Source organism: Crocodylus porosus, unplaced genomic scaffold (assembly GCF_001723895.1).
Source record: "Crocodylus porosus isolate Cpor-Errol unplaced genomic scaffold, CroPor_comp1, whole genome shotgun sequence".
Classification (NCBI taxonomy): Eukaryota; Metazoa; Chordata; order Crocodylia; family Crocodylidae; genus Crocodylus; species Crocodylus porosus.
The window spans coordinates 18,158,010-18,173,573 of record NW_017728949.1 but is presented as its reverse complement, the minus strand read 5'-3'; the positions used below and the strand labels follow the sequence as shown (position 1 = coordinate 18,173,573).

Genomic DNA, 15,564 nt, shown 5'->3' with positions numbered 1-15,564 from the left:
TGGGATCATTTGAGCCCAGTTTTTTCTCCTGCCCAGGCAAGGGGTCAGGCTTGAAGATCTACAAGGTCCCTTCCGACCCTACTTCTATGATTCTATGAAAAATGCAAAATCCATGGGTTTCTCTGCTAACATGAAAAATCTGTATTTTATTCCAGTAAAGGGGAAAATCTATATTTGAGGAAAAACTAGGGCAGGGGTAGGCAACGTTTTCGGCCAGAGTGCTAAAGAGACCACAATGCCTACCTTGGAAGGTGCCGGAGTGCCAGCATGCCAGAAAAACAAAACGAGGGTAGGAGGTACATGGCAAGATGCACTGCATATTAGTATAATTAATAATCATAAATGTTGCCTTTTATTGTTGGTATTATTATTTTTTTCACAGTAAATACCGGGTTTTCTAAAAATTGTAAACCCGGTGACAATAAATAAAACTTCTGATGCTACATTTAACCTTGTGTATTTGTTTTGTGTGGGTTCCCACACAACAGCCCCCTAGCCCTGCTTATGCCCCTTCCCCCCACCCAAAGCCCCTGCCTCCCAGCCCTGCGGAAGGGGGCCCCAGCTTCTAGGGCTATGAAGCCAGGGACCCAGGTCCATAGCTCCCAGCCTGCCCCCAACTGAAGGCAGTTGGCTTAAGAAATCATGACATTTAAAAATGCATTGGAGTCATTTACTTCTATTTTTATTATTATTACTATTATTATTGGTAGGTGGATAAAGATTAAAACTTTTTTTATATTATTATTTTAAAACAAATCCTGAGATTCTCTCATCATGGGAAAACTGTAGGTTCTGAGTCTTGGAATATTTGGATTTTTTCTTTTAAGTTGCAGGACTTGTAACATCACAAAATATTTCCAGAAGACCACTGCATGGGCATTTTTGGTTTTAACTTGTCCCCATTTCCCACCCAACCTTCGCAGACGTGCTTTTCACATATTGTACTACTTTTTGATACTTTAGAACAGTCACATGAAGCACATCATACTTCCCTTTGCTTTCTTTGATACTGAACTGTGCTGACCAAGAGCAAATTCAGCAGATTTGTTCCTTGACTTTAGAAGGGGTAGCTTTCTTTACAAGAAAGCTTTACAACATGCGCCAGCTATAAGAGCCAAGTTGCTTTTAAAAACCGTGCAACACTGACACCTGCTGGCAAGTTAGAATGCAATTATTTACTGGTTTGTAGAAAGCAGGATAAATAGTAGGTGATAAATGTTTGAGATAATGGGCCAGAATCCCAACCTGCATAAATTGTCAGAGTTGTATTGAAGCCATTTCTTTAAAATATATCCACACTCTTTGGTTTCCTTGTAGGGAAGGTAAATGCTGATTTAGGGATAAATCCTCAGCTGGTCCAGAGAAGAGCGGAGCACTGTATGTGGGGTAAGACGGAAGGTGACCTCAAATCCTGACCCTACAGCCCTAGAGCAAGTGAATCTTTTGATATCATCCACTGCCTTGGCTCACTGCACTGACAAAACTTAAGAGTGCAGTGCACGCCAGGCTTTTGTCATGACATGCTTCTGATATTTACAGGTTCAAAAGGACTGAGACTACACACCAGCTGGCTAATCTTGGAAAATCCTCAGATGACATTTAGGGCATTTTTAGTGTATTGCTCTGACTATGTAGTGCCTTTAGCTAGAGCTAGTTTGTAGAAAGCAGGATAAATAGTAGGTGATAAATGTTTGAGATAATGGGCCAGAATCCCAACCTGCATAAATTGTCAGAGTTGTATTGAAGCCATTTCTTTAAGGGACTTAAAGACCTAGATGCAAATACAACTATAAGCGCACCATATTTATATTATTGTGTATATTAATACAACTAAAACATACACACAACCAGGCTCACCCCCATTGTTGATGAAGTTGTACTGAGCATACATTTTATCTAAACAGCATAATTTTTTAGGATGCCAATCATTTCCTAGTTTAGAAAAAGCAAGCAAGAAACAAAACAAAACAATAGCTCAGCATTAATTTGGTTAGATTTTAAACACCACTAGCATAAGTAGCCCATACATAATGTTGTATATATTCAAAGCACCACAGCAACGTTAAAAAACTATGTAAGGTAGGTTGAAGGGATCCCAGACTTTTGTCTTACCTAGTAATGCTGGATTCATTTCCTGCCCAGACTGAAGCCTGCCACAGAGTGACCGCATCACTTTAGCGCTTCCAAATCTCTTGAAACGGGACCGCACATGTTCATAATACCACTCCAAGGAGCCAATCTTTACAACCCTATGCAAAACAGAAGCAGAGTAAGATGTGGGAATATACAGATATAAGCCAGTGTGGCCACGCTTTCGTTGGCCAAGCTTCAACCCAGCACCTCTCAAAGTCAATAGAAAGACTTTGTTACAGTCTTCAACAGTTGTCAGATTGGGCCCCAAAATGAAAGACAGACAGAAATCAAAATATAGGATCTACTTCCCTACCAGCGTAACAGGCACATGTGTATCTACCCTCCTTCCTACTCTGAGTCAGTAAGACAATATTGGCATTTCAGCTAGAACTGCTAGGGACACTGTTCCCATCTCTATGGCACATCCTATGGAGCATTACGCACCATCCAGCTGTAAGTGCTACAGGGATTTCCATCTTAGTTTAAGTTGCTGTGTTTTTTGGGATGGAATAATGGCTCAAGTTTCCTCCTTAATAAAATGTCCTAGTGGGGCTGACTGAAAAAGACCTCTGTGGTCATTATGTAGCAGATTTGCAGAGTACCTTTGGTTTGTGGTAACTATATTTTCCCCAGGGGTATAAACCCCTGAATCTCAGGCCCTCTGGCAATACAACTTCTGGCTTTCCTCAAGGGAATGATCCGATACCTTGTGCAAGGAAATGTGTTACTAGTTAAGAAGACCAAGGGTCATAGTTTGTATTGTGCAATTCTGCTGAGGTCAAGGAAGCAGTGTGGGTGTAACTAAGGCCAGTACCAGCCCAAGAGCCTTGCAGCAACTGTAATGGTAACAACATTCCCTTCAGCAGCTCCGGAGGATGTCTGCACAGAGGCTCCATTTCCTCTAAGCTAGACTGTGAATAGCCCTCATGCACTGAGATGGCAAAGATCCTCCCTGTGCTTTACACCCCAGGCAAAGCTGTGTCACTCCATCAGTCTCTGTGCCTGGAACATACAAGACTCATTCATTCCCCTTGTATGCCATATTAGTCCAAAAGATAGGGAAGGAACCATGTCTCAATTCTCCCTCCCCATCCTGAGGCTGTAAGAGCCTGGACAAGCTCCAGTTTTAGCCAGTGCCTTGAAGGCCTAATGGTACTACCTCTACTGCATGCTACTGAAGCCTCAACCTCCCTTTTAGAGTATGTACAACAATGGCTCTTTTTGTAAGTCTATCCATTCAGGGCAGAATATTCCCGCAGTGTAACACCCATCCTCTAATGGCACTTCTTCTGAGTAGAGTTCACAGTTCAAGGAGCGCCTGAGAAGGCTGGCCGAAGGAAAATGAGGGCCCATGGAGAAAGCTTGTGTACCTGGTTCAGGAGCGTCACTAACATCTAACATCCAGAAAGTGCAGAGAAGCCCCAGGGAAGGTGAACTAACCTGAGGTTACAGGGGTACCCCAGTTACTACCTCCCTGGAGAGGGAACTGGTGCTCAAGAACCTTTGTGATTCTCTACCATAATATTACTTTGCTGTGCCTACAGGGATTCTTCGTAAATACACCACTAGCTAATCCAGCTCTGACAAAGCCCTCTTCACTTATATATTTAAAAGCACTTTACAATGGGAGGGCTGTATCATTCTAGTTCATGGATGGGGTAGTTGAAGTAAAGAAGAGTTCTTGTCTCAGGTTACCCAACAGGCTGGGAATTAGTTAGGACCTGAACCCAGGTCTCCTGAGTCTCTGTCAAAACACTTATTCACCAGGCCACAACACCTCTCAACTTCAACCTAACTCCACTGTGTCCAGGCTTATATCACTTCCCTGCTAAGGTCAGGGCCTCTTCTGCTCCCTTGTATCCCACATGTGCTCACACCTGGCAGTTGGGCAGTGTAGATGTTTTAGCATGTACCCCAACATAACATATGCGAGACATAACATATGCACAAGCGTGTTGTGGGGCACATACCATGGCATCTACTCTGCCTAATTCCCAGGCTTAGGCACACAAAGAGCAAGAGTAAGTGGGAGGCACTTATTTCTCAGCAGAGGGCACAGACTCAGCAGGGAGGCAGCGGAGGTGCGGCCTCCAACACTTCTTTCTTTAAGAGGTTGGCTGATCCAGTCCTTTTACCTGGATAAACAGCAAGGGTCACAGACCCAGCTCTGGTCCTTTGTGTTGTAGCGGCTGCAGTTCTTACAAGTGTAGAAGTGGCAGTCTAGGCACTGTTGCTTGCTGTTCACCAGGAACTTGAAGGGCTGCAGACAGTGGACACAGTGGGTTTCATTTAGGTGGGACTGATTGGATAAGAACTCCCTCTTGGTACTCTCTCTCTCAATCTTGCCTTTCAGATCCCTTAAACAGAACAAACAAACATACATCAGGAAATCAGAAAGGGAAATGAATATAAGGGGGCTGAGTCTGAAAAACAGCCTTATCGGAGCAGTCCAGCTGCAAGATCACATCAGTGTATCTGAGAACACAAGTTGACTCAATAATTGATATTTTTAAACCTGTGTAACATGAGGACTATGATTTCATTTAGCACAACTTCCCCCATGACTAGCTCTATAAATGTGAAAGCCCAAGTCTCGTGGCATGTAGAAAATGTCCTAGGGCAATTATCAGTAATGAATCGTGTATTAGAAAACAGCAGAACTGGTCTGTATCTAGATTCAGATTGAGTTTAGGCTAAGGATGGAGAGTTCAAGGCCAAACCTGAATCCATAAAGACTCAGATTCAGAGCTACCTACGCTGAAATCTTGTCAGCTGGTCCTTGTAAGACTGTGGTTGTGAACAGAACTGTCACTAGGTCGGCTGTTTTCACAAGACTTTGTCTGCATCCAAAACATAACCGGGGCATTGGGGTTTGGAACCAACTTACTGTTCTAATTAGTTCCTATCAGAAATTAAAAACCTTGCAATCATCCTTAGGACTTCAATGAAACTCATTTTCCTCTAGCTGAGGACATGATCCAACAATCATTAATTTCTTTTCACGTTGCAGGATTCCCTCTGGAACATCAAAAATCTGGATTACATCTACAGGCATTTGGTTATAACTGGGGTTTGGGAATGAAGAGTATGGAAACTGGCTAAAAGCAGGGAGACTGTCTGTTCATGAGTCTTCGCTAGACAGTGCATTCTGCCTACTCCACTTTGCTACTGTGCCAATGCTTACAAAAATATTTCATTGGCTATTCCCACAGGTTTTGACCCACCACACAGAACAGTTTGTTAGTTTATAAGAAAGCAATTGTGAAAGATGTTCCAGTGCCACAAATGACCATCTCCTCCATGCTTTGCTTCACAATAGCCCTTTTCTGCTAACAAGCATTTTATTTGCTTCTTGGACACAAAAGCCTGGAGTCAATGCAGGAAGCCCTCTGTGTACCCTGGGTTTTGAACAGCAGACAGAATTGGCTGAAGAAGCATTCCAGTCAGCTGAGCAAGTGCAAACAAACACCTGCGAACGATGTCTCATTACTTGAAGGTTTTCTATTTGTTCTCAGCACAATGGTTTAGCTAACACCTACCACAGGTTGTTTGACTTCTGGGCTATGATCAGGAGGCCTGCTATTTGATTTGTAGGAAAGGTCTTTCAAGGCTTGTTTTCTATCTGGGCAGGGCTCAGAAGCTGCCCTTTTTCAAACAGAATTAACACTGGTGTAACACAAGGGAAACCTCAATAGGCGAGCTGTTCTTAAAAGAACTAGACTGGAGCCAAAGTAACCTCATTAACTGCACACCACTGCACTGGCTTTAGTGTAGGGTCAATAAATGAATACTAGTGTGACCCATTCAGGGACAGGTCAATTGGCAGCTCAAAGCTAATTAATAAGAAAAGAATCCATTCAACTTTTTTTTCCCTTTCAGGTACTGGGTGATGGTGGAGTGGACAGAAAGACTGCAGGCCTGCCCCTGAGCCAAAGCGCGTGGGGCAGGATGGGAGGGCATGCTTCTCTGGTCCTACAGGAACCTTTCCAAATGTTATTCAAAGAGGCTGGGACAGACATCAGCTGCCAAGACCTGGGATAATTTTTCTTAACTGAGCTCCTTAGCCTTGGCTAAAACTCTTACTTGGTACAATCCAGAATAGTTTTATTACCTTGAATGAAGGTTGATTTACGTTAGCTGTGAATCTGGCCCACTATGAGCATGCTCCATGCATTCGCATGGTGCTTAGAGTTATATCTTTACAGTAGCAAGACCCTGTCCATCACAATGAGAGACTTATAAAGGCACTATTTTATGCTTGCGCAGCACATAGTACAAGGGACCTCAACTTGGCCATGGTCTGTGGTTGGTACCACAATAGAAAATGCAAAATAATATTAATTCCATATGCCCAATGCAACTTTTCTCATGGAGCTTTTCTCCAGCTGTTTCTAAGGGAACTAGAAACTTTCACTAGACTGGTTTGTCTTGTTTTCCAAGTCTTACCCCATTCCTCTGCTCCAGAGCTGCCAAGGTGATGACAGATCTCAGCTGAACTGACAGAAAGGCTACAACAACCATGTGACTCATTAAAAAAAATATATTTTCAGAAGTCAGGATCACAGCCTGCTGATCTGTTACTATATTCAGTGCTGAATGAGTAATCAAAATGCAGCTGATACAGACTACCAAAGGAATCAAGAACACATTTATACCCCAAATTTATGCTAGGCTCTGCATTCACTACCTCCTGAATGACTAACAGTGCAGCTGCATTCATAAGAGGATCCAGGATTATGGTGAGGGGGATGCAGCCACATCCCGTATGGTTGTGTAGTGCTGGCACAGTGAGCGGATGCCGTGATCCTGGATGCCAGTAAGCTCTTTGAGAATAGAGCTGAAACATGGGCAATTGCCAAGCTAAGTCACAAGTGAGAAACTGACTGTCAGAGGACAGGGGCTGGAATCTGGAAAAAAGGAGTCAAGGCAGTTTGGGGCATGGGGAGTCAAGGCTGGAGCCTGGAACAAGGAGTCAGTAGGCAGGAATAAGGATGAAGCCAGGAAACCAACAAGGTGGACCGAGGCAACAAGAAGTTAGGACCAAACAAACAGCACCTGAAACACTAGGAACAAAAAGGCAGGACCCAGGGACTGGGAAATAAAGGGTCAATGGTTGGAACCGAGGCATCTGTTATACTGAGTAGCCTGCTGCTTATAAGCAGGCAGCTGCTCCATCCAGGCAGACTCAGTAATCAGGACCTGCTGGGGGCAATATAGCCTGCTTTCTGCCCTGCCTCCTGACCTGCCTCCAGTAAGAAAGGGGACAACTTTTCTTCTCTACTTCCCCTTCCCCATCTCCTGCCATTTCATAGTTCATAGTTTCTAGGGTTGGAAGGGACCTGAACAGATCATCAAGTCCAACCCCCTGCCCTGGGCAGGAACGAGAGCTGGGATCACGATACCCCAGCCAGATATCTATCTAACTTCCTTTTGAAGACCCCCAATGTAGGGGAGAGCACCACCTCCCGTGGGAGTCCATTCCAGAGCCTGGCAGCCCTAACCATAAAGTAATGCCTCCTGAAGCCTACTTTCAATTTGTGGCCGTTATTCCTTGTTATCCCAGGTGGTGCCCGGGGGAACAGAGCCTCACCTATTTTCTGTTGGTCCCCCCGGTGAGTTTATAGATGGCCACCAGATCCTCTCCCAGTCTTCTCTTGTGGAGGCTGAACAGGTTCAGATCCTATAGCCTATCCTCATAGGGCCTGCCCTGCTGCCCCCTGACCATGCAGGTGGCCTTCCTCTGGACCCTCTCAATGCTAGCCACATCCCTCTTGAAGTGCGGCGCCTAGAACTGGACGCAGTACTCCAACTGTGGCCTGACCAACACCGCACAGAGGGGAAGGATCACCTCCCTGGACCTGCTTGTGACGCATCTATAGATGCACAACAAGGTGCAGTTAGCCCTTCTGACCGCTTCCTCACACTGGCAGCTCATGTCCATCCTGGAGGCAACAATGACTCCAAGATCCCTTTCAGCCACTGTGTTGTTGACAAGGGAGTTCCCCAACCTATACATATGCTGCAGGTTCCTTCTCCCTAGATGCAGCACCTTGCAGTTGTCTGCATTGAATTCCATCCTATTCTCATTTGCCCACCTCTGTAACCTGTCTAGATCTAGCTGGATTCTGTCCCTTCCCTCCAGTGTAACCACTTCTCTCCACATCTTTGCGTCATCAGCGAATTTGGACAGCGTGTTTTCCACGCCCGCCTCCAACTCACTGATAAAGATGTTGAATAGCACAGGCCTGAGGACCGAGCCCTGGGGGACCCCACTGCCCACATCCCTCCAGGTTGAAAATGACCCATCCACCACCGCTCTCTGGGTGCAACCATTAAGCCAATTTGTCACCCATCTGACTGTGTAGGCATCAATGCCACAGTCGCCTAGTTTTTTTATGAGAATGGGGTGAGAGACAGTGTCAAAGGTCTTCTTGAAGCCCAGGTAGACAACATCCACCTCAATGCCCGCATCCAAGGACTTTGTGACCTGGTCGTAAAAGGAAACAAGCAGGATCTGCCCGTAGTGTTGGTTGCCCCTGAACATTACCTCTCATTTCTGACCTACCCAGCCTGTATTATAAGCACTTTTAATCCTGGATGCAATGGAGTTAATGTGAAACTACTGTTGCACAGGGTCTGTTTAATGTACCATGAAAAAATATTTTAAATATCATAACATTCCAGCTACACCTCCAAGCCTGGCCACTAAGGGCGGTCTCTGTGCTCACACACACCTTTATTGGTTGCTCAGAAGTTTCTTTCAGCAGGGAAGTATTTGTTGCAGATGAAAATGGGTGATATACAGTATAAACTGATAGCAGTGAACCTTTTCTTGGCTGTGTGTCTGCACAGAGGAGCAAGAATCACTGTTTACCCCATCTTTATGCATTTAGGTGCTGGCTCTCAGCACCCAAGGATAAGCAACATTTACCAACTAAACACTTACACAAGTGGCTCTCAACCTTTTCAGTCAAGGGACCTCTCTCCAACTTTTTTGAATTTGGTGGTACCCTCATTTAAAAACTACTGAGGGAAGCTGAGGCAGCAAAATAGTGGTCCTCAACTGAGTGTCCCCAACGCCAGGTAAAAATGCCCTGTGCCCTTCTGCATGGCCTGCCCAGAAAGAGCTGTGACATGCACATACTTCCTTACCTGAGAGAAGCAGAAATTCTGCTTTGGAAAGGGTGTCTCTAAGGTTTGATGCCTCCCAGAGTGACATCTCTCCCACTGAGCAGAGAGTGAGCATGCTGGCCTTTTGTGATGCTCACTGTTTACTAGCTCTTGGTGAGGCACTCTGCTCCAGAGTAATTTGCCTTTACTTTCTGGTGGTGCCAAACCTTTTGCCTCCACAGTCCAGATAAATGGAGTAGGGTAGGTCCATGGGACAGATCCCACATGACCTGATCCAGACCTGTGCTACCCTGCTCCAGCCAAGCAACACCTTGAACTGGACCCTTGATGCCATATCCAGCCATGTGTTACCCCAATATGGACCCATGCCACCATGATCTACATCTCCCAATCCAGCCACTAACTGCCCAGTCTGGACCCATGCCACTGGATCTAGCCGTGTGCCACCGCGATCAGGGCCTGTGCCACCTGATCTGAACCCACCTGTCCCAATCCAACCTGTACACCACCTGGTCCGGTCTTGACCCAGACAAATCTGGCATGCAGGGCCACATTATCTGGCCTGTGGGGCCCCTCATGGGTCCAGAAATTTGGCAGCAGGGAAACTGCTCCTCTACTTCCACTGGTCAGACTTGGCCCATGGGCCAGGGGTTGAACACTCCAGCTCTAGGGTCAAAGTTGAGCAGACACATTGTGCACAGCCCAACACCAAAGTGCGTAACTATTTTGGGGTAAAGGGTCATTTTTTGGAATGTCCAGAGTAAATACAGTGTAGGCTGTATAGGTGAACCAGTCTATCAATCTATCAATTTACTAGATTTTCTGGGATAGCACTTTGTTAAATGCAAAACAGGCTATTACTAGCTCCCTTGCCATCTAGTAGACTTACTATTGACCATCATCTCCAGACAGCTGGGTGTGTATCTGTGCAGAAAACTTAGGTCATTTACTCTGGAGTAGAATCCAAGATAAGTTAACTTGAAGCGAACGTGTAATGTCTGCACCCAAGGGCTCTTCACCATTCTATATGGCTGCTTGATAAACCTTAAAATTAATCCTAATGCACCCTACAAAATACAGCCTGCTCCAGACTGGAGCTCCAAGGTTCTGCTGCAAAGCAAACAGGCAGATTTGTTTCTGGCGACTCATTTTTGTGCATGGAAGACAAGTAAGCTTGTGTAAATGCTTCTCTGATGACCAGCCAATAAAGCCATGGTGGTATTAACATGAAAGAGAACAAGATGAAAACTCATTCTGAGGCCTGATATTACATAAACCAGAGATAGAAATTAATGGCACAGTAGGATATACAGAGCATTACACCTTCAAGACCTGGTAGGTATTTTGTTTTTGTCTCCTAACCCTCAAGACATATCCAGCATCCTGATGCTATGCCCCTGGAAATCAGCCTCAAGAGTTAATTACATGAATTGACCCTTTGTTCTTGGATTGTGAAACAGTTATGTTTGTACCCTCAGGGAGACTTGTTCTTCAATCTATCATATGACCTAAAACATTCCTTTCTAGCGCTGGCTTTCTGCAAGACATCTCCTTTTGAAATCACATGGGAGAGAGAATGGGTTAGCTAATGAACTGGTCTACAACATTTTCAGGCCCAATGATCAGAAAGAAAAAAAAATGCTGATCCCTGCCACACTAAATCAAACTCATCAAGGATAAAGCTTTCCTTCAACTTCCAGCATTACTGAACCATTCAGACTAGCTTGTGCTTTATTGCAACTAATGCTGGAGCATCTTCTTGAGGATTTACTGCAAACTTTATTATTTCTGATGTTCCTCTCATGCTCCCCTGAATCAGACATTTCACAAGGCTGATTACATTGAAATGGCCTGGCAAAGCAGGAAAAATATGTTTAACAGTATAACCAGCAATTTCTGCCCAAGGAAGTCTGCAGGTCAGGATGGAGGCCCTTTGGCAAACTGTGAGGAAATCTGAACATCTTGCAGTGGATAGCAGGCATTCGCTGTTCCTAATTTTTGTTGGCACTAGAAAATTCACTCTCTCCAGGTCCACTCTGGCTGGGAGGAAGTCAGCTCATTGTGGCTACAGGAAAATTTTTTATGGTTACAGTACAAATCAAATACAGTGAAGTGATTAATACAAATGGAATCTCAATGGAACCACCCTCTTATGATGTCTGGAGGAGTTGAGTCAGTTTCTACGTCTTATTCTTTACAGGAATTGAATAACCTTTTCCCTTCACTTCTCAGGTACTATGTCTCTTTTCCACCTTTATCTTTGCTCTACATGCTGCATTATTAGTCTTTAGAACCATGTGATATATAGCTGGTGACACAAGAAAAATAATTCATCTGTCTCCCATGCCCACTAGATTTCACTATTAAACCCTCCCCAAAAAAACAACCTCCCCAACCTTGTGATATGAGAAACTTGTTTTAGACAACTGCTTGAACAAATTGTAGCCAGACACTTCTGTTCAAACAGAAGTAGAGATAACTTCTCTACCATACACTTTGGCTCCTAGGAACAAAACAATTAACCCCAATGCAGACTGCAGCTGGTCCAAATTCTTCTTAGACTTGAATTATCAACTGTTTTGGGGAGAAAAGGTCCCATTTTAAAGAACAAAAACAAATCCAAAATTTAATAGAATTTGACCCATTTTAAACCAGCTTTTTTGTAAACTGTGCACTTATGAGAATCATGTTGATATTTGCATTCAAGCCTATAAAAGCCCATTAATAAAAACAAATTTTGCCAAAGCAAATTCTGTCCTTTTATCCATGCAGAGAGCTCCTCCTGATGTCACCTGCTCTCGTGTATTTGAAACTAGATGTTGGTTCATCATGCTTCCCTGGATGATGATAATGCCTTGGGGTGCACAATTTCTTGGTGTAAACTGATGTAGCTATGCTGATTTAAACCAATGATTGATCCCAATGGAGCTATGGTAATTTGCATCCATTGAGTATTTGGTTTCTCAGTTTCAGAAAAATTTGGTGGACTGGGTTGATAGTCAGACTCAAGTTTATTCTTTTTTCTTGTCTGTATTTTCAGACTCTTGGCTTAATCTCTAACGTCTGTTTTCATGTTTAACAAGATCTAAAGGGACCTGCTATTTCCTTCAGAGAGTCATCAAAGCCTTGAAGTAGCCCTAAAGAATGTACTCACTCCAATCTTTCTTCTTCTTTCTTCCGTAGATCAAGGTCCCGTTGAACCACTTCCCAAACATGCTTGGCCTCTTCATCTGTGAGCTTGGACAGATCCAATTTCCTTCCCATCCTAGCAAGGAGTTATGTTAAGGAACCTAGACAGCAGGAAAAAGAAAAGCAGTGAACATTACCATGGCAGGCCAAATGAGAGATCATCCTGGTATGCTTTCTTGGGAGATACTATCTTATTTTTACTCACGAGGGTACAAGCTCACACCTTCTGGGAAGGATTTGATATTGACATAGGAAAAGCATTTTATTCCATCTCTGTCAACACCCATACGAGCTGGTCCAGTCAAACAATTTGGCATGCTAGATGGTACAGAGAACTATACTTGGCCTCCTGTGATAATGTAACTTAACCACTGACAGAACCTGCTTTTAGAGGGGGAAAGAGAGGGGAAAGGAAGAGAGAGAGAGAGAGAGAGAGAGACTGAGTATAATCTAAGGCCAATTAACAGCAGAAAAGCTCCTTGGAATTATGGGAAAGTGGTATTCCCTTTTACCAGTCTTCTTGGGACAACAAGATGCACTTGCAAGTCCTCATTGGATTTGTGTTGTGGAATGAATTGCTAATTAGCAAGTATAGACTGTAAGATGAACCTGAACTAAACTTGATGGCTTTAGGAGTATTTAAGGTCATTGTGTCTGTAAGGGAACAGAATGAATGGGATTCCTTGAAGTTCAAGTCTGATAAAATGGAAAAGAATTACAAAACCTCAAGGGATAAGTGGCATATATATACTTTGTTGTTGTCTGTCCTTTCCTTTAGTTTCCTCTGCAAACAGCACATACAATAAACAAAGAAACCATGTCTCAGGGCATATGGTCTTGTAGGCATCTGAACTACAGTACATGCTTAGACTTTTAAATGTCATTCCTAGATGCTGATCTGATACAGGGAGAGGAAATGTCACTTGCCAAATGTTGTGGTGCTCAGGACAGGTCCCGGAGGACCGGAAAAGGGCCAATGTGGTCACTATTTGCAAGAAGAGGAGGAAGGAGAAACCAGGTAATTACAGACCGGTTAGCCTCAGCTCTGTCCTTGGCAAGACCTTTGAGTAAATTGTTAAGGATGACATCTGCGGGGGACCAGCAGGTAAAATAATGCTAACGGACAACTAGCATGGGTTCACTGGCCGAAACCAGTTTAAGATAAAACTGGATGGATATAGTATCAGACTAAATTCATTTAGATTAAACTGGGTTATTGAACTTCTGTCCCAGATCCCTTCCACATTCAAGTTAAGTCCCCCAGCTTCCCAGGATGGCTTGCACTTTCATCACAACCCCCTCTCCTCCACCCCACCTCCTGACCTTGCAGGGCAGTTGGCAGCCTGCTCCAGCCAAGTAGGGAGGCGTGCTCTAGAACCCGCCAGCTTCTGGCCTGAAACACTGCAGGTATATGGCTGCATTTGTGTAATCAAATGTGAATGTCTGTTTACTTGCTTATTGGTTTAATCTACATAGCTTAAACTAATCTGTGAAGACTGAACTGATTTAGCCTTGGACTTTTTGACTGTCTGTACTTAGCCAAAATGGCAAATTGGCCTGTCCAAATCCACCTCTCCCTGCCTTCTAGTTTGTTTACCTCCCCCCATAGTTTGGTGTCATCTGCAAACTTGGACAGAGTGCTTTCTACTCCCTCATCCAAGTCACTAATGAAGATATTGAACAGTATCAGTCCCAGGACAGAGTCTTGGAGGGCTCTGCTGCCCACAGTTCTCCAGGTAGAAATTGACACATCCACCACCACTCTCTGGGTGTGCCCCATAAGCCAATTTTCCACCCACCGGACTGTATAATAATCTACACTGCAACTGTTTAGTTTATTTATAATAATTGGGTGCAACACTGTGTCAAAGGCCTTTTTTATAATCTAAGTAAATAACATATACCTCTATTCCTTCATCCAAGCATTTTGTAAACTGGCTCATTTTGGGCTAAGGCTGCCACCTACCCTGCAAGGCTAGGGTCGGACATAAACTGGTTTAAGTGATCAGAAACTGGTTTAAACCTGTAACAGAACAGATGTTCAGTGCACATAAACCAGTTTGAAAATGGCTGAAACTGGTTTAAGATAAACCTGGCTGAATGTAGTATCAGACTTAACTGATTTGGGTCAAACCGGTATATGCAATGTCTGTCCCAGATCAGTCCCCCCAGCATCTAAGCATGCTTTCTGGGCTAGGCAGGGCTCTAATCTCTGCTCCAGAAAGCTGGGCTGGCACCTCCCCTCTGTTCCCTGGCTGCAGCTCTGGCAGAGACTTCATGGACAGTGGGGTCTGCCTGGTTTCCTTCTGCTCCCCCCCATTCCCGCTCCCCACTCTCTGCTGAAGCAGGGATTTCCCCCTCCCCTCTGCCTTACACAGACACCGCTCAGCATTAGCTAGCATACCACATGCTGGCTACGGTCTATGCTGCAGCAAACAGGACAAAAGCAGACAGCACAGTGTTGGCTCATGGCTTTTTGAAGCTAATCAACAGGTAGCTAGTAATGTCCCTCCATTCCTTCCTTTGAAAAAGTTGTTTAAGAAGAGCTTGAACTACTGAGAGAAACTTTTGCTTTCTTAATGGGCTGATAAACACTGAGTTAGGGGTGCTAAATACTGTCATCAACTCTCTGCTGGGCTGCTTGGGGAGCCGTGGGGAGAAACCCCTCCCTAATCAGAGTATCCTGCCAGGGCCTGACCATGCCCCCTCAGCTCAGCACTGTAGAAGGAAGGGAGGGCTGCTCTAGTGCTCCCTGGCTTCTAGCTGGAGCCACTGCAGGCATGTGTCTGAATTTCTGGAATGAAAAATGAATGTTTATTCACCTCCAAATTGGTTCAAGCTTTGCAGGTTAGACTAACCTGCAAAGATTGGATCAATTCAGGCTCAGGCTTTGTGAATGTCTGTCCCTAGTCCTAGTCATCATTCATTTTAACTTTACCTTGCTGTCGCGGGGCACTCCCGTGCCCCGCTCCTAAGGAGATGCCCCAGGAAGGGGAGAGGTGTAACAGGGCACCAGGAGGCCTGCTATTAGCAGGAGGAATAGGGCTGCTGAAGCACCCTGGAGCAACACAGATGGGGGTTGCTAGGGCAACCAGGCAGGTCATGTGGCCA

The 15,564-nt window shown here is 44.6% G+C and overlaps 1 protein-coding gene across 8 annotated transcripts in view; it reads right to left on the bottom strand.

The window, feature by feature from the left end:
- The window catches only part of MLPH (melanophilin), an 85,813-nt gene that overhangs the window by 53,285 nt on the left and 16,964 nt on the right, over positions 1-15,564 (bottom strand). For 7 of the 8 annotated variants that reach the window (XM_019554159.1, XM_019554162.1, XM_019554160.1 and 4 more), the window contains exons 2-4: positions 12,419-12,554; positions 4,269-4,490; positions 2,113-2,249 (exon numbers count right to left, since the gene is read on the bottom strand). In XM_019554159.1, the coding sequence (XP_019409704.1) occupies positions 2,113-2,249; positions 4,269-4,490; positions 12,419-12,528 (469 nt within the window). In that variant the 5' untranslated portion in view covers positions 12,529-12,554. The remainder of the gene's footprint in view (positions 1-2,112; positions 2,250-4,268; positions 4,491-12,418; positions 12,555-15,564) is intronic. The other variant, XM_019554164.1, reaches the window with a different exon arrangement.